At 42.2% G+C, this 19,752-nt stretch overlaps 1 protein-coding gene across 2 annotated transcripts in view; it reads left to right on the plus strand.

Annotated features, from left to right (window-relative positions):
• rgs7bpa (regulator of G protein signaling 7 binding protein a) overlaps window positions 1–19,752 on the plus strand; it is a 77,620-nt gene that overhangs the window by 48,850 nt on the left and 9,018 nt on the right. The window contains exons 3-5 of one of the 2 annotated variants that reach the window (XM_080186506.1): window positions 2,620–2,750; window positions 14,249–14,399; window positions 14,471–14,541. In XM_080186506.1, coding sequence (XP_080042632.1) covers window positions 2,620–2,750; window positions 14,249–14,399; window positions 14,471–14,541 — 353 coding nt within the window. Of the gene's footprint in view, window positions 1–2,619; window positions 2,751–14,248; window positions 14,400–14,470; window positions 14,546–19,752 lie in introns of those variants that run through there. The other variant, XM_080186514.1, reaches the window with a different exon arrangement.

Below are 19,752 nucleotides of genomic sequence, written 5' to 3' on the forward strand. Positions count from 1 at the left end.
CTACTACGAAGCAAGAATATGTTCCAATGTTCTTACCACTTAACAGTGAAGAGGATATATCCCATAACTTGACTACATTTAGACAGATTGGCTGAAATTTTCCTCCCCCTCCCATCAACAGGATCTTCCAGCCCTGCCAATGGTGACCACCCCCCCCCCCCCCAACATTGCATTGCTCAGCAGTGGAAAATGTCGGGTACACAAAACCCCTTAGGCATTAGAGGGACCAGAAGACCCCGCCACCGGTCATTGGCAAGTCACTTTCGCCAATGGGAAATATGTTGCGGGGGAGAAGGTGGGGGCAGATAACCCCGCCTGTTGAGTTCATGAGATATCCAAGGATAATATTTCTAATGTTAATACATTAAAAATTATCCATGCACAATAAAAATAGAAAATGTATTGTAAGTCAAAGTTTAACGCTTACTTAATAATTGCTATTTATTATGCCACAGATTCAGCTTTTGTTAGGAAAGAGAGGAGAGAAGAAATCTGAGATATAAAATATCTCAAATATAAAAGTGATCTGAGGATGATTTTACAATCCTCACTAGGTATAGGCATCTCACATTTGGAGGATTGGAGGTCTGTGATTGTTGTACCATTATTTAAAAAGGGTGCAAGGGTCAGGCCAGAAAAGTAATGGCTAATCAGTCTGTCTTTGGTGCTAGTCAAACAAAAATTATTGGAAACGATTCTGAGAGACAGGATAGGTTGTCAGTTAGAAAGGCAAATGTTGATCAGGGATAGCATGGTTTTGTTAGGGGATGATTTGTGTCTTACTAACTGAATAGAATCTTTTGAGAAAGTAACAAGGAGGATTGATGAGGGTAATGCAGTGGATGTTGCCTACATGTATTTGAGATCTCATAGGATACAGGAGAAGGTGGCAGTTTGGATCCAAAAAAGTGTCTCAGTGTCAGAAAACGAAGGTTGATGGTTGTTTTTAGCGAATTACAAACAGTTTCTAGTGGGATTCCACAGGGCTCAGTGTTGGAGCCCTTTCTATTTTTTGTATATATTAGTGATTTAGATTTTAATGTGGGTGGCATGTTTGGGAAGTTTGCAGATGACATAAAAATTGGCTGTGTATTTAAGAAGATAGCTGTCAAGTCCAGAATGATATCAATGTTTAGGTTGAGTGAGCAGAGAAGTGGCATCTGGAATTCAATCTGGGAAAGTTTGAGGTAATGCATTTGGGGAAGGTGGACAAAGCAAGGCAATACTCAGTAAACAGGAAGATATTGGGAGGGGTTGAGAAAGTGAGAAACCTTAGAGTGCATATTGAAAGTGGCAGGAAAAATGGACAAAGTGGTCAAGAAAGCATATGGAGTGTCTTATTGGGTGGGATATTGAATACAAAAGCAGGAGTGTAATGATTGAATCGTATAAAACGCTGGTTAGGCCACAGCTGGAGTTTTGTGTAGAGATCTGGTCACTACATTACAGGAAGGACATAAATAAAAGCAAAATAAAAAAATGCTGGAAAATTTCACCAAGTCTGACAGCATCTGTGGGGTGAGAGTAGAGCCAGGAAGGACATAATTGCGCTGGAGAGAGTGCAGCGGAAGTTTACAAGAATGTTGCCAGTGCTTAAAAAGGGCATCTGTGAGGAGAGGTCAAACAAAGGAGGCTAAAGGGTGACCTAATTGAACTGTACAATATTAAGAAGGGCTAGATAGGATAAACAGGAAAGACTTGTTTCCCCTAGCTGAGGGCTCAGTTACTGGTGGGGGTATAGATTTAAGGTGATTGTTGGAAGGATTAGAGGGGATATGAAGAAACATTTTCTCAGTGGGTGTTTGGAATTTACTGCCTAAGTTTGTGATTGAGGCTGAAATGCTCAATTCATTTAAAAGGTACTTGGATCTGCATCTGAAGAGCTGTAACCTGCAAGGCTATAGAACAGGTGCTGGAAAATGAGATTAAAGTGAGCGGCTAATTTTTTTTTTGTTTTTTTTGGTTGATGCAGACACGATGTCTGAATCCTGTTTTCTGCACCATAAAATTTATTTGATTCTCTATGCCTCCATTGTTTTTCCTTAATATTGCTGTTGTGAAATTGTCAATTATATCTCCCCAAAGGCAGGTTTTAAAAGATTATTATTTGTCTGGTTTCAAGGTATGGTAAAACTACAGCAGGAGGAGGTTTAAATGTTATTTATTGGAGTCACAGATAGGCTTACATTAACACTGCAATGAAGTTACTGTGAAAATTCACTAGTTGCCAAACTCCGGTGCCTGTTTGCATACATTGAGGGGGAATTTAGCACAGCCAATGCACCTAACCGGCATGTCTTTTGCACTGTGGGAGGTAACCGGAGCACCCGGAGGAAACCCACGCAGACACAGGGAGAAAGTGCAGTCTCTGCACAGACTGTGACCCAAGCCGAGAATCGAATCTGGGCCCCTGGTTCGTGAGGCAGCAGTGCTAATCACTGTGCCATTGTGCCATCCTGGAGGGGGTCCTAGTCAAGCAGCATTGAAAACAATGTCTTTCAAACATATTTTAAAAATTAGGAATTTGAAATACAACAGACCTTTCTTTTTTCCATTAATACTATTTTGAATGTGATATATACTTTTTGAAATTAACACTTCAACATTTATGTTCTTCAGTGCTGAAGATGGGGAAATCCATCCTGAAATCTGCAGACTTTACATCCAGCTTCAGTGCTGTCTGGAAATGTACACAACAGAAATGTTGAAATCGGTCTGTCTACTAGGGTCCCTTCAGCTTCATCGGAAAGGTATTAATGCTTTCTGTGTTTTCTTACAGTCTACTTGTCATTAGGATAAATAAAACTGCAAGAGTGGACATTCCTGGTGTAAATACTGCAGTCACTCAAAATGATGTGGCTCTTCTACCTGTTTAGACTATTTAATAATCTATATACAAAGTCCCTACATCAACTCTGCTGCTGGAAATGGTAATGAGTTGGATAATGCAGGTGAATAGGGAGAATAAAAGAATGGAGAAAGCATCAAAATAATATATTGCCTACAAATGAGAAGGGACGGTCAGGTGGAACCACTTGGTATTGTTTCTATGTGCCTCTGAGCTCAGGTTTTACAAACTGTGGGAATATAAGATCTTGGGAGCAGTTATCCAGCTAGGAAATAAGAGGGATTTTACAAAGCCGCACTCAGGTGCCCAGCCCACCACCTTTCTGGGGTTTAACTGTCTCCAGCAACCATCACTCTTCTTCATGTTTCTCCTTGCTGTCTCAGCAATGACTTCTACTGAGTTCTGAGGCTGCCAGAACTGCTGGAGCTTCCATCCAGTCAAATTAGCTATGAGGTCTAGCGAGAGGGACTTCCACGCATTGATATGTGGAAGTCCCACTCTCACCTAAGTTGGTATCTCAGTACTACTGTGGGGTTTGCCTCTTCCAGGTGCAATGCTGCAGGCCAACCTTTATTCCAGGGATCAAGCATTCCATTCTCTGTCAATCCAGCCCATGATGTCCCATGTTTAGCCAACAGTGAGGAATAAAAGAAGCTTCCTTGGAATGCAATGGTGTGACGATTAATGTTCTGCAATATTCCACAGTGAGCCATATTAGGGACTCTTAGATTTACTCTAATTGAGGAAGCAGTATTGGAATTTGCAGATGACACCAAATTGAATTTTTTCTTCAGCGCTGAGAAGTCGTAAAGATTATTAAAAGTTAAGAGAAACATTTGCACCATGTTTGGCAAAGGGAGCATACATATTTAAAATGATCACAAAAGTTGATATAGAGATATGCTTGTTTGGATTGATTATGCTACTTTAGATATGTATTTGTCCTGCACATCTCATGTCTTTAAGGTATAATGTGTATCTTCTAGTAACCCCCTCCAACACTTGTTTCAATTCTTCCCCCTTTGAATTTTGACTTTTTAAACTTATAAATCTGACTCATGTTCTTAAGCACAATTGTGTTCTTGATCATGCTAAACTTGAAGTTTCTATAGTTAATATCCCAGTGGGCATATTTCCATTTCTTGTACATTATCTGGGTCATTAATGAATACCACTTCAAGGTGAATATGGTCCCTTGTGTCTTTTTCCTACGCACTGAGATGTGAAATAGTTATGCATAAAATTTACCAACTCTGACTTAAAGCCTCTTGAGTTTTGCTAATTTGTATTGGGTTAATTGCAGTCTTCCTTCAAAATAACCTTCCCTTATCGCACAATCTTTTTGAGTCTCTTCAAGTCGCAAACTGTCCTCTCCTTGTGTTTTATTGGTGGCATGCAGTGATATTTCTGTTCAGATCAGAAATCTTCAGCTTCAGTGGATCAATTTATGAGGTCATCTGAGGACTCTCCCACTGGATATAAGTTCTGAAGATTGATATGTCTAACTTTTCCAGATAATATTCGCAAACCTTACTCTAATAGTACCTTCTGAAGAACCAACAACATTTAAGTATTTCTAAGACAGGTGCTGCATTGAACAGACCATTATAATATTTCAGAGGAAAGCTTAAAGAAACTTAGAATTTTTGTCTGGAGTTTTGAACAGGAAACTCAGAAGACTAGGTTTGTGGTGATAAAATTGTGCTATCTATGAGTAACACAAATGAGATACATGGATTCCATTTGCTTGAGGATCCCTGGTGAGGTTTATTTACAGCTCATTCAGTACAAACAATAGAGTAACCTTGAGACACACCCTGCTATCGAGGGTACTGCAGTTCAGAGAGAGACCGTAACTCCTGGTCACATAATAATCTTCAGGTACTTGGCTCACCTGCAGCTTGACTTCTTACAGGGACATTATTATGGACATTAGGTTCATTAGGATATTACAATATCCTATTTTTCCCCCCAAAGTAAAATCTTGTATGTTACAAGTGAGACACATAGACACTGATTAATAGTAAACTTAGTTGTACAGAGATCGGATTGACTGCTTTATGAATACACATATAATGATTGTAAAATTCACAAGTTTGGGACTCTAACAGTCCCTATCTCATTTTGGTGATTTGATAACTCTTCCAGATCTTCTTACATGTGTAACCTTCTGGAGATGTGAGGTTCACCCTTGGCTCTTCATAATTCACAGATATGTTGTCAGCGTGTTGGTTGTTGTCCTGGTGTTCCACCCCATTGTTGCCCTCTGGGTGTGTTCTTTCATGTTGGCTGTACACAACTGGTGTGTTGTGCATTTCTCTTGACTGGCTTCTGTTCCTCCTCAACATTGTTCCAGTGGATGTTGTAACTTCACACGACCTGAACTCACTGCACACTTTGGATACCTCTGCGGGCAACCATTTTCTCATTGTGGAGTCACAACCCTGACCTTTCGCCCTTTGTATAGCTGAGGTAGTTCCGCACCTGCATGTTGGTCATGCATCATCTCCATCCCTTCTTGTTTTCAAGTAGTGCACCCTGCCTCATGGAGAATTTGGAGAGGTGTTGGCTTGGCAAATCATTCTCCCTTTCCTTCCAAGTACAATTTCTGCTGGCAATAGTAGGGGGAGGGGACATTAACATAGGTAGCTCATACTAGGAAATTATGGAATTGTCTTTTTAAAAGACACAAATAAAGAAATGAGAAGCCCATAATTCATTGAAAGTAATGGTGTCATATGAATCTTACTAAACCTGTCTCAAATTCCTTCTTCCAAAATGGCATGAGAGCACATAAAGCGTTCATACAATAACGTCTCCTAGTTATTTCCATGCAAGAGAAACAAAAATTAAGAATAATAAACATGCAAAAAAAAGTTGTCCATTTATTTAATGATTTGTTTCATGGTAAAGATGAAACTGATATGGCCATTCTACCTCTCTTATTGCTGTAACAGCAGAACTGTACAGAGAAGGAAAGAGAAATTCAACTTACCTGTGAGGTACCTGTAAAAGTTTGCATTGCAATGTGATGACCTTGTACTGGACCTGAAGTTTGCTTCACATCATATCGGCTCAGGTGAAATTTAGTTACCTAGGTGCCGACCAGAAACAGACAATCATTCCCTTGAATATGCAAATTAGATCTTGCATCAGTTGCGGACTCAAATGTAAATTTCAGTTTGGGATGAGCCAACATATTGGGTGACTTCACATGTGAACCTAATGCTTTTCCACTCATCCTGACCACTGACATCAGCAGGGTTTCTGTTGGATGTCACAGCTCACCATCAGCAGTAAGATGAGACCCATGGCCAAATTTGGCTCGGGCCCCAAGCCAGCACATTACTGTCACTTCAATAAGATTCTCAACTTTTTTGCTTCTGAGGCCCCGTGCCATGTTATAAAATTTCCACAAAACCCATGGAACACAAGTAGCTTTTCAAGCAGCAAAATTAGTTATAATTTATCCAGCTGATTCCGGGGATGGTGGGACTGATGTATGAGGAGAGATTGAAATCAGGTTAGGATTGTTTTCGCTGGAGTTCAGATGAATGAGGGAAAATCTCATAGAGACCAGTCTGAGGATTTGGGGTAGATCATTTAGGACGGAGGTGAGACATTTCTTAACCCAAAGAGTGGTGAGTCTGTGGAATTCATTATTCATACCATTACCATTACCAGTTGATGCCAAAACATTGAATGTATTCAAGAGGCTGCTAGCTATAGCACTTGGGGCGAATGAGACCAAAGGTTAAGGGGAGAGAGCAGGATTAGGCCATTGAGTAGAACAATCAGCCATGATTGTAATGAATGGTGGAGCAGACTCGAAGAGCCAAATGGCCTCCTCTTGCTCCTATCTTTTATGTTTCAGTGTTAACACTTGTTGTTTTTGTTTTGCTCACTTCATGTGAAACATGTCACTGGTGCTGGGCATCAATTCTGTCAAGATGCAGAGGTATTTTCAGTAAGTAAAAAGTGGGAAATTATTAAACTAAAAGTCAAAAAAATTATTTGGTGAGCAAAACAGAAGCAAAAACGACTTACTGAACCAAGAAGCAAGGAGAACAATAAACCAAACACTGTAAAATAAAATTATTAAATGATAGGAAATCATTAACTGAGAATGGAAAAATATTTGAAGACACCAAGTCTGAAATGGGAAATTGTTAGCCAAAAAGCATGGAAAAGATAATCTAGTAAAAGCAGAAATTAGTAAAAGGAGGGAAATGGTGTATCAGAATAATAATTTTCAGAGACCAAGGGGCAAATATTAACATGGCGAGGTGCTAGCAGCAAAAGAATGCAGGAATTAATAAAGTGTGCCTGCCAGTGACTTTATAACCCAGCTATTATTTGCTATTTTGTTAAGTGCACTAGTCACCTGGGGGAATTAAACTGGGGCAGCAACAATGAAAACAGTGAGTCCTAATCACTGTAGCACCAGGGAACCAGCCACTATTTACACCTGACTTCTGAGTTTCCGAACTAATTAGCCTGAGTGGACGTGGTAACAACATGCATGAGTCAATTTCAGCTTAATTATTTAAAAGGACATCACAAAGTTAACAACTGATGAATAGTGGAAATGGGGGAACAGAGGAAGTAACGGGCCTTATCTGTTAACGAATTTCAATATGGCAAGGCTATGCCTTGCTTCACAGATTACACCACTCCCCCAGATCTAAAGCCACCTAAGATGCACAGTGAGACGTTCTTCTCATGCAGATGGGAAAAGAAGCTTTTCACAGAGAGCAAGACATCATGGCTGGCGGTTGCTAAGGAGATGAGCAGTAAGAGTGAGGTGCCATGCTCCTGCATACCATGCCAGAAACAATTTAATGAGCTAATTGGCTAGGAAAGTGGAGTAAAATGACACATTCAGCCAAATCCTGCTGTGCTCCTCACCCTTGGCTGCCAATTCCCAAGCCATGGCACTCCTCACACTATCTTTCTTCACCTCTCTGTCTATGCACTTTCCCATATCCCCATCTGTCCATCCACTCACACCTTACCCTCATAGTCACCATGTACAAATGTTGTCCATCCATCTATTCAATACATCCCATTACTCTTTCCCTCCTTGCAAAAAAAGGAGTACGGAACACAAGGTAAAGTCAGAGGTAGCCCTCCAGCCACCTTCATACTGACAGCTGCAGAGGAGGAGGTGGTGGTAAACAAAGTCTCAATCATTGGAGATGGGAGCTGCCGGCTACCTGGTAACAGAATGAAATAACAGGCAACCTCACAGCATCCAACATTCTCTCATGTTTAATGAATTTAAGCAGCCAGTAAAAAATGATCATGCGAATAATGTTTACTTCACACATTTTTGCTGTGAGTTCTAATTCATATCTTCAATCACCCATTGGGCCATCAAGCACCCTGAAGAGAGTGATCTAGGAAGATGAAAAGGATTCCTCAGGATAAGTCAGTCCCTCAGAAGGAGAACCAGCACAGGACTCATGTAGACCCGCTCAGATACTTTCACTCTTGTGGGAGTGGTTAGATTGTTGTGTTTTCACTTGGTCTCTGATGTTTCACAGGTGAGCAAGATCTGGCATGGAGACTGGAAGAGCAGTAGAGAGTCTGTATTAGAGGGCTTAGGATGCTTCAAGGGCTGCTAGGCTGGATCCAGATGCTGAACCATGGGGATGTCGATGAAGAGAATACTTTTGGAGTAACAGCAAAGCATGAATGTGCAACGTATTGGCAACCTTTCCAGTTGTGCTGTGCATGCTTGCAGAGAGATTGGAGGAATCTGTTTCAAGCAAGCGTGACCCAATGTTGCAGCCCATAACAATGACACTTTCATCCCTGGAAGGTGCATGGAGCATCAAACATGACAATCGAATGAATGCATGTAGTCCCTTAACATTGGCTTGTATACTCTGAATGCCACATGAACTAGAATTGATGAAATCCTAGCCTTGTCATTCAATGTTCCGTTGACATGCAGTAGAGTGGTCTCCAGCTTATTGCCAGCAGAGACGTGCATAGAACATAGAATATTACAGTACAGTACAGGCCCTTCAGCCCTCGATGTTGCGCCGACCTGTGAAACCAATCTAAAGCCCATCTAACCTACTCTATTGCAATATCATCCATATGTTTATCCAATGACCATTCAAATGCCCTTAATGTTGGTGAGTCCACTACTGTTGCACGCCCTTACTACTCCCTGACATCTGTCCTATATCTATCACCCTCAATTTAAAGCTATGTCCCCTCATGCGAGCCATCTCCATCCGAGGAAAAAGGCTCTCACTGTCCACCCTATCTAATCCTCTGATCATCTTAGATGCCTCTATTAAGTCACCTCTTAACCTTCTTCTCTCAACGAAAACAGCCTCAAGTCTTTCAGCCTTTCCTCATAAGACCTTCTCACCATACCAGGCAACATCCTGGTAAATCTCCTCTGCACCCTTTCCAATGCTTCCACATCTTCCTATAATGCGGCGACCAGAACTGTACGCAATACTCCGAGTGCGGCAGCAACAGAGTTTTGTACAGCTGCAATATGACCTCATGGCTCCGAAACTCAATCCCTCTACCAATAAAAGCTAATACAATGTACGCCTTCTTAACAACCATATCAACCTGGGTGCCAACTTTCAGGGATCTATGCACATGGACACTGAGATTTCTCTGCTCATCCATACTACGAAGTATCTTACCATTAGCCCAGTACTCTGTATTCCTGTTACTCCTTCCAAAGTGAATCACCTCACACTTTTCCGCATTAAACTCCATTTGCCACCTCTCAGCCCCGCTCTGCAGCTTATCTATGTCCCTCTATAACCTGCAACATCCTTCCGCACTGTCCACAACTCCACTGACTTTAGTGTCATCCTCAAATTTACTAACCCATCCTTTTACGCCCTCATCCACGTCATTTATAAGAACATAAGAACATAAGAAATAGGAGCAGGAGTAGGCCATCTAGCCCTTCGAGCCTGCCCCGCCATTCAATAAGATCATGGCTGATCTGTTGTGGCTCAGTTCCACTTTCCCGCCCTCTCCCCATAACCCTTAATCCCCTCTCTTATCAAAAACCCATCAACCCGCTTCTTAAAAATATTTAGCGAGGCAGCCTCCACCACTTCAACGGGCAGAGAATTCCAGAGATTCACCACCCTTTGAGTGAAGAAGTTCCTCCTCAACTCCGTTCTAAACCGCGCCCCCTTTATCTTGAGGCTGTGCCCCCTAGTCCTACTGTCTTTTTTGAGCGGGAAGAGTCTCTCCACCTCTATCCTATCCATCCCATTCATCATCTTATACGTCTCAATGAGATCTCCCCTCATTCTTCTAAACTCTAACGAGTACAAGCCTAGTTTATTCAGCCTCTCCTCATAGCTCAACCCCCTCAACTCCGGCATCAGCCTAGTAAACCTCCTCTGCACTCCCTCCAAGGCCAAAATATCTTTGCGCAGGTGCGGCGCCCAAAACTGCACACAGTACTCCAGCTGCGGCCTCACCAATGCCCTATACAGCTGCAGCAAGACCTCCCTACTTTTATATTCAATCCCCCTCGCTATGAAGGCCAGCATCCCATTCGCCTTCCTGACCACCTGCTGCACCTGCAAGCTGGGTTTTTGCGACTCATGCACAAGGACCCCAAGGTCCCTCTGCACCGTCGCCTGCTGCATTTTTATAAAAATGACAAACAGCGGTGACCCCAAAACAGATCTTTACAGTAGACCACTAGTAACTGAATTCCAGGATGAACATTTCCCATCAACCACCAACCTCTGTCTTATTACAGCTAGACATTTTCTGATCCAAACCGCTAAATCACCCTCAATCCCATGCGTCTGTATTTTCTGCAGTAGCTTACCATGGGGAGCCTTATCAAATGCTTTACTGAAATCCATATACACCACATCAACTGCTTTAACCTCATCCACCTCTTTGGTCACCTTCTCAAAGAAGTCAATAAGGTTTGTGAGGCACGACCGACCCTTCACAAAAGCGTGTTGATTATCCCTAATCAAATTATTCCTTTCTAGATGATTATAAATCCAATCTCTTATAATCCTTTCCAAAACTTTGCCCATAACAGAAGTAAGGCTCACTGGTCTATAATTACCAGGGTTGTCTCTACTCCCCTTCTTGAACAAGGGGACAACATTTGCTATCCTCCAGTCTTCTAGCACTATTCCTGTAGATACTGACGACATAAAGATCAAAGCCAAAGGCTCTGCAATCTCCTCCCTAGCTTCCCAGAGAATCCTAGATAAATCCCATCTGGCCCAGGGGACTTATCTATTTTCTCACTTTCCAGAATTGCTAACACCTCCTCCTTATGAACCTCAATCCCGTCTAGTCTAATGGCCTGTATCTCAGTATTCTCCTCGACAACATTGTCTTTTTCCTGTGTGAATACTGACAGAAAATGTTCATTTAGTGCTTCTCCTACCTCTTCGGACCCCACGCACAAGTTCTGACTACTGTCGTTGACTGGCCCTAATCTTATCTTAGTCATTCTTTTATTCCTGACATACCTATAGAAAGCTTTAGGGTTTTCCTTGATCCTACCTGCCAAAGACTTCTCATGTTCCCTCCTGACTCTTCTTAGCTCTCTCTTTAGGTCATTTCTGGCTAACTTGTAACTCTCAAGCACCCTAACTGAGCCTTTACGGAGAGACTCTTCCCGCTCAGAAAGGATAGTAGGACTAGGGGGCACAGCCTCAAGATAAAGGGGGGGCGGTTTAGAACGGAGTTGAGGAGGAACTTCTTCACTCAAAGGGTGGTGAATCTCTGGAATTCTCTGCCCGTTGAAGTGGTGGAGGCTACCTCGCTAAATATTTTTAAGACGCGAGTTGATGGGTTTTTGATAAGAGAGGGGATTAAGGGTTATGGGGAGAGGGCGGGAATGTGGAACTGAGCCACGACAGATCAGCCATGATCATATTGAATGGCGGGGCAGGCTCGAAGGGCTAGATAGCCTACTCTTGCTCCTATTTCTTATGTTCTTATCTTTACATAAGTTTCCTTCTTCCTCTTCACAAGAGACTCAACTTCTTTAGTAAACCACAGTTCCCTCACTCGACCACTTCCTCCCTGCCTGACAGGTACATACTTATCAAGGACACGCAGTAACTGTTCCTTGAACAAGCTCCACATTCTAATTGTGCCCATCCCCTGCAGTTTCCTTCCACATCCTATGCATCCTAAATCTCGCCTAATCACATCACAATTTCCTTTCCCCCAGCTATAACTCTTGCCCTGCGGTATATACCTATCCCTTTCCATCGCTAAAGTAAACATAACCAAATTGTGGGCAGTATCACCAAAGTGTCCACCTACCTCCAAATCTAACACCTGGCCTGGTTCATTACCCAGTACCAAATCCAATGTGGCCTTGCCTCTTATTGGCCTATCTACATATGTGTCAGGAGACCCTCCTGCATATACAAAAACTGACCCATCTAAAGTACTCGAACTATAGCTTTTCCAGTCAATATTTGTAAAGTTAAAGTCCCCCATAACAACTTCCCTGTTACAGAATCATCTTTGCAATCCTTTCCTCTACATCACTGGGACTTTGCGGAGGCCTATAGAAAACTCCCAACGGGGTGGCCTCTCCTTTCCTGTTTCTAACCTCAGCCCATACTACCTCAGTAGACGAGTCCTCAACAAATGTCCTTTCTGCCACTGTAATCCTGTCCTTAACTAACAATGCCACACCGCCCCCTCTTTTACAACCTTCCCTGATCTTACTAAAACATCTAAACCCCAGAACCTGCAACAACCATTCCTGTCCCTGCTTTATCCATGTCTCCGAAATGGCCACAGCATTGAAGTCCCAGGTACCAACCCATGCTGCAAGTTCACCCACCTTATTTCAGATGCTTCTGGCATTGAAGTAGACACACTTCAAACCACCTTCCTGCCGGTACACTCCTGCGACCTTGAAACCTTATTCATGATCTCACTACTCTCAACCTCCTGTACACTGGAGCTACAATTCAGGTATTCCCCTGCCGAATTATTTTAACCCTCTTGAAGAGCATTAGCAAATTCCCCCCCCAGGATATTAGTACCCCTCTGGTTCAGGTGTAGACCATCCTATTTGTAGAGGTTCCCCCTGCCCCAGAATGAGCCCCAATTATCCAGGGTATCTGAATCCCTCCCTCCTGCACCATCCCTGTAGCCACGTATTCAACTGCTCTCTCTCCCTATTCCTCGCCTCGCTAGCACATGACACGGGTAACAAACCAGAGATAACAACTCTATTTGTTCTAGCTCTAAGCTTCCACCCTAACTCTCTGAATTTCTGCCTTACATCCCCATTGCTTTTCTTACCTATGTCTTTGGTGCCTATGTGGACCACGACTTGGGGCTGCGCCCCCTCCCCCTTAAGGAGACATCATGGACCCAGGCACCTGGGAGGCAACACACCAACCGTGATTCTCTCTCACTCCCACAGAATTTCCTATCTATCCCCCAAACTATGGAGTCCCCAATGACTAATGTTCTACTCCTCTCCCCCCTTCCCTTCTGAGCAACAGGGACAGATTCTATGCCAGAGACTTATACCCCATGGCTTACACCCGGTAAGTCGTCTGCCCCAACAGTATCCAAAATGATATACTTGCAACTGGGCCATGAGAGACCAGGGAGTGAACGAGGACATGGAAGTGAGAACTCAGCCCAAAGCGTTTCTGCTTCTAACCTGCTGACCCCCTCCACCAGTCAGTGCCTCACATACCTCCCCTCTGCAGGTACAGGTGGAGTAATCTTTGGCAGAGTCCTCAAAAGTTCCAAAACCCAAAGGACGTAGGTCAAACGCATGATAAAACCTAATAAAATTCAAACATTAGATGAAAGGGCTCCATATTATCGGCCCTTCCTTTTCAACTGTCAGTTCTAACATTCAATAAGATCATGGATAATCTGTTATCTTACTCTGTATATCTGTGTTTGTCCTACATTCCTTAATGCCTTTGGATAACAAATCTATTAGTCTCAGATTTAAAATAAACAATTCCCTCAGCATCTGCAGCTATTTGTGGAAGAATGCCAAACTTCTACCACCAGTCAATGTTCTTCTCTCCTGACAAGATGCAGCTCTAATTTTTAGGCTGATTTTTAAGAAAATCATTCATGAGATTTGGCCATCGCTGGCTAGGCCAGCAATTATTGCCTGTTCCTAATTGCCCTTGACAAGTCTTCTTGAACTGTAGCAGTTCCTCTGGTGTAGGGACATGCATAGTGCTGTTAGGGAGGGAGTTCCAGGACTTTAATCCTAATCCTAGTATATTTAAGTAGAAGAGAATTTTGTTATTGAGGTATTATTTGTTGCAATCTTCATGTGCTTATGTAATAGTGATTCAAATAAGGTAGATGGTGACCATCAACTATGATCACAACAGGATTTTTTTTTGTATTTCAAAGGAATGGACTCATTGAGAACTCCCAAAGTAATAGACAGCAAACAGGAAGAGAGTTCCCAAGCTCCAATTTTAGAAGATCCACCAACTTCACCTCTCCAAGATCTTCAACCATATTCATGGCATGTTTCCACAGATATAGAAAATACTGAAAGGTTAGTAAACATCTCCATTAGAATTATTCTGTTTCAGTTCTTCTATAATTATATTTTTTGTTTTGTAACAGAGACATACGAGAAATGAAAAATCTTCTAAGCAAACTCAGGGAGACCATGCCTTTACCATTAAAGAACCAAGGTAAGTATCAAAACTTACTCACAATTTTTAAAACAATTTATTTTTACATATCCTTTAAAATAGGAGCATGGTAACTAGATTACTTATGATTTTTGTGCCAGTATGGTTTAGGTAAGAAAAGGATCACAGACTACAGGATGTATGGTAGTATGGCCCCTTTTAGGGGTGACCATTTACAGGCCACCTGACTGGGCAGAGCCAATGCGAGCATGCAAACCTGAGCCAATCAGGAGCAAGAGCGAGCAGTCCCAGCCCATGCAGGATTCAGTTGGAATTTAAAGTTTAAAGTTTATTTATTAGTGTCACAAGTAGGCTTACATTAATACTACAATGAAATTACTGTGAAAATCTTCTAGTCGCCACACTCAGGCACACTGAGGGAGAATTTAGCATGTCTAATGCACCTAACCAGCACGTCTTTTAGGCTATAGGAAAAAATTGGAGCACCTGGAGGAAACACACAGACATGGAGAGAACGTGCAGACTCCGCACAGACAGTGACTGAAGCTGGGAATTAAACCCGGGTTCCTGGCACTGTGAGGCAGCAGTGCTAACCACTGTGCCATCATCTGGCCCATGTTACGGTGTTGTGTTGTTAGGAATAGACCTGTATAGTCGTGCTATTGATCTCTTTGTGTATATAGTTCTTATCATTGATGAACCCTTTTAGTTAATCGTTGCCACTTTGTGTCTCCTTGAGTTATTACAGAATGAAATTGGCAGATCGCCAGTTTTCACCTGAGTTGGAACAGCCTGTCTTGTAACATGGCTGAGAACCGCTGATTGTAGGTATCAGCCATAGTGGAGAGCCTGGCTCACAGGCAAGTCTGACAAAGTAAACCATTTAATTCCATCTCAAAATATCTTTTTCATTTAATTGGAAAGCAGAAAAAAAGGGTTAAATTCCACTGCCATTCATTGCTATTGTTCCCATGAATGAAATCAGGATTTGTAGAAGGATTTGAGAACAAATGATTAGATTTGCAGATTTGCTTTTAAAAAAAACTTTGATGGCATTACCATACCAATCAACACTGCAGCTTTTCCCTCAATTAAGTACTGAATGTTCTTGGCATATAGTGAGATATACATGTGTTGTATTATTCTGTATAATATTTGAAAACTGAAATGTTTCAACAGATGATTATTATATAGCAGATGTTAAATACATTAAGTACAATAAAATTCAATGGTGAGAAAGCATACCCAACATACACCAGATTTTTCCATGTGTGTTATCAGCAGATGAAGCTGCTTCGAGGAGTGTAACATTTCATTGAGATTTATTCCCAATGCCAATTCACATGTACATGTTCATGGTCCATCATATCTCATTGGCAGCAATAAGTAAACCTACTCCTTCACAGGTATAAATAGGCTTAAAAATCCCCAAACTATCCAGGTAGGCGTTCAGTAGTTGTTAGCACAAACCAGACCTTTTCTTTAAAAAGAGAAGGCTGAAGGCTGTCCTAATAGAAATCTTTCAAATTTATGAAGGGATTCACGAGGATTTGGATGTGGAAAAAATGTTTCTACTTTTGGGGAGACCAAAACTTGAAGAAAGAAACTTGAGAGATCCATTTTTAACAACGAGTATTTAGAATGTTAAACTTGCTCTCACATAGAGTAGTTGAGGTGAATAGCATAGTTACATGATCCATCTCAGCCTGCTCCGATAGTTCTAACAATCACAGATGCCAGACCTCAGCCAATCTTATTCTTGATATCAAGAAATGTCTGAACACATTGGGTACCACTGAAACTGGGCAGAAAGAACATCACAGCACAGCTGCAGTGCTGAAGACTTGTGCTTCAGAACTAATCACGCTTCTAGCCAAGCTGTTCCAGTACAGCTACAGTTGTGGCACCCACCCAACAAAATGTAAAATTGCTCAAAAGTCAGGGCAAATGCAATTCAGCCAATTACCGCCCCATCTATCGACATTCGATCATCAGCAAAGTGATGGAAGTGTGATTCACAATGTTATAGCGTCACATTTTCTCATCTCACCTAAGCTCAGTTTGAGCTCCGTCAGGATCACTCACTTCCAAACCTCATTACAACCTTTCTCCAAACATGGACAAAAGTGTTGAATTCCAGAAATGAGGTGAGAGTGAGTACCCTTGACATCAGGACAATATTAAACCCAAGTGGTATTAAGGAGCCCTAGCAAAACTGATGTCCGTTGAATCGGAGAGAGGGGGCGGACTCTCCACTGGTTGGACTTGTACATAGTACAAAGGAAGATGGTTGCAGTTCTAAGAGATCAATCATCTCAACTCCAGGCATCATTGCAGGACTTCCTCAGGATGATGTCCTTGGCCCAGTCATTTTCAGGTGGACCTCCCTTATCATTAGACCTTGAATGGAAATGTTAACTGATGATATCGCAGTGTTTGGTTCTATTTGCAAGATAATGAAGCCAGTCATGCTCACATGTTTTAAGACCTAGACAACATTCAAGCTTGGGCTTATAAGTAGCAAGTAACATATGTGGTGTACAAGTGCCAGACAATGACAGTCCCCAGTGAGAGAGAGTCTAACGACCTCCCCTTGACAAACATGGAAGAGACAGCATAGAAGGAAAGCGTTCAGCCCATTGCGTTTTCACTGCCTCTCTAGAATAACAATCTTGTGAGTCCTACATCCCAGCTCTTTTTCCATATCCTTACATTTTTTCTCATTCAAGCAGTTATCCAATTTGAGTGTGTTTTCAGCCTTTCAGGAAATGCATTCCAAATAACATCCATTCATTGTATATAAAAGCTCTGGTTATTTTGCCAGTCATCTTAAATTGGTACATTCTTGTTATTAAATCTTTAGCCATTGGAAATAGTTGACCTTTAGTTATCTAAACCTTTTATGATTTTAAAACCTCCATTAAATCTCCTCTGAGCCTTCTCTACTCTTTGGAGAACAACCTAGGTTTCTCCAACCAATCCATGTGGCTATAACCACTCATCTTTTGGATCATTGTAGCAAATTTCTTCTGTACCCTCTCCTTACATGGCATTCGGTCAGTGAATCATGCACCATTTCAGCCCAAGGTCTTCATCTGTAGTAAGTGTGGCAGAGATTTCTGAGTAAAAAGTCTGACAACACCAGGTTTTAGTCCAACCGATTTGGACTAAAACCTGGTGTTGTCAGACTTTTTACTGTGTTTACCCCAGTCCAACGCCGGCACATCCACATCATGACTAGGAGAGATTTCTGAGCCAGGCAATGTTTAACACGGAGACTAGCAAAACATCAATTATCATCTCACAACACTGAAGGCTATCAGAGACATAACATAGAACATCGATGTTGCGCCAACCAGTGGAACCAATCTAATGACCCTCTAACCTAAACTATTCCAATGTTATCCATATGCCTATCCACTGACCATTTGAACGCCCTTAAGTTGGCGAGTCCACAACTGCTGCAGGCAGGGCATTCCATGCCCTTACTACCCTCTGAGTAAAGAACCTACCTCTGACATCCATCCTATAATTACCACCCCTTAATTTAAAGCTATGTCCCCTTGTGTTAGCCATCACCATCCGAGGTAAAAGGCTCTCACTGTCCACCCTATCCAATCCTTTGATCATCTTGTATGCCTCAATCAGGTCACCTCGCAACCTTTTTCTCTCCAATGAAAATAACCTCAAGTCTCCTCAGCCTTTCCTCATAAGACCTTCCCACCATACCAGGCAACATCCTGGTAAACCTCCTCTGCACCCTTTCCAATGCCTCCACATCTTTCTTATAATGGGGCGACCAGAACTGTACGCAATACTCCAAGTGCGGCCGCACCAGAGTTTTGTACAGTTGTAACATGACCTCACGGCTCCGAAATTCAGTCCCTCTACCAATAAAAGCTAACACACCGTACGCCTTCTTAACAACCTTATCAACCTGGGTGCCAACTTTCAGGGAGCTATGCACATGTACCCCGAGATCTCTCTGCTTGTCAACACTATTAAGAGTCCTTCCATTAGCCCTATATTCTGTACTCCTGTTACTCTTACCAAAGTGAATCACCTCACACTTTTCCGCATTAAACTCCATTTGCCACCTCTCGGCCCAGCTCTGCAGCTTATCTATGTCCCTCTGCAAACTGTAACATCCACCCTCACTGCCTACAACTCCTCCAACTTTGGTGTCATCAGCAAATAAGGTGCAGGATCGCAGTGTAGTCACAATTTTCATTTCAGGTGCACCATTGCTTTGCTGAAAAGATATCTAGTGGGGTTGAAGTTCACATTTGTCACTTGCCTGGTAGTCATGTAATGTCTATCCTCCTTGTAGGGTAAGTAAGTGGGATTTCTTTGATATCAAGATGGCTTGAAGATGACATTCTTGACAATGGAAGTGGAGGCAAAGCTGTGTCACAGACTTAGTGAACTGATACCTGAGCCAGCAGCCAATCAGGCTTGTTATTGGGATCTCGGGGACTAGACATGTCATCAAAAGCCCCAATTTTTCACTTTCAACCCCGGATGGTCTCTGCCTGAACATGTAGGGTGTTCCCACTTGGACAGGCAGTGAGAAAGTTACCTGTGCCCAATCAGGTTAATATTACCCTTTTGGAGTTCTGAGAGAACACTTGTGGTGGGACAGATTCATGTTAGGTTCCTTATTTGCTGTGCTTGATCTCATTTAGAATGCCCTCGAATCCCTTCACAACTGAAGATGAAAATCTCCTTGTGTATCTTCTTTTTCATGCGCCCCTTAACCCACCTGTATTTTGTATTCATGTAGTTTAATTTTGCATTGTCTCATCAGGAACAATCTACAGGATTGTTGAGGGAAACTAGTTGCTGTTGTTATGGATTATTTTGATGACCTTTGAAACAGAGATTATGTGGTTTCTCCCTAGAATTATTTCAAGTGAATTAAGAAGGATGCTCTCATTTGGCTGTCTGAGATTGTTCAACTGTGAACTGAACTTCATATTTTCTCGCTCTACATGTTTCCATCTTGACAGTGTTGTCCCTATCTTAGCTGCTCCTGAAACTTACGTCGCTGTCATCTCCAGACTTCACTACTCCTGTGCAGGCCTCCCATCACAGAGAATCACAACAGTGTAGAAGGAGGTCATTCAGCCCATCGAGTCTGCACTGACACAAACCCAGGCTTATACCATAACCCCACGTATATCCTGCTAATCTCCCTAACCTATACATCTTGAAAAATTAACAGAGAATTTAGCATGACCAATCCACCTA

Source organism: Carcharhinus amblyrhynchos, chromosome 1, assembly GCF_965287045.1.
Source record: "Carcharhinus amblyrhynchos chromosome 1, sCarAmb.v2.hapA, whole genome shotgun sequence".
Taxonomy (NCBI): domain Eukaryota; kingdom Metazoa; phylum Chordata; class Chondrichthyes; order Carcharhiniformes; family Carcharhinidae; genus Carcharhinus; species Carcharhinus amblyrhynchos.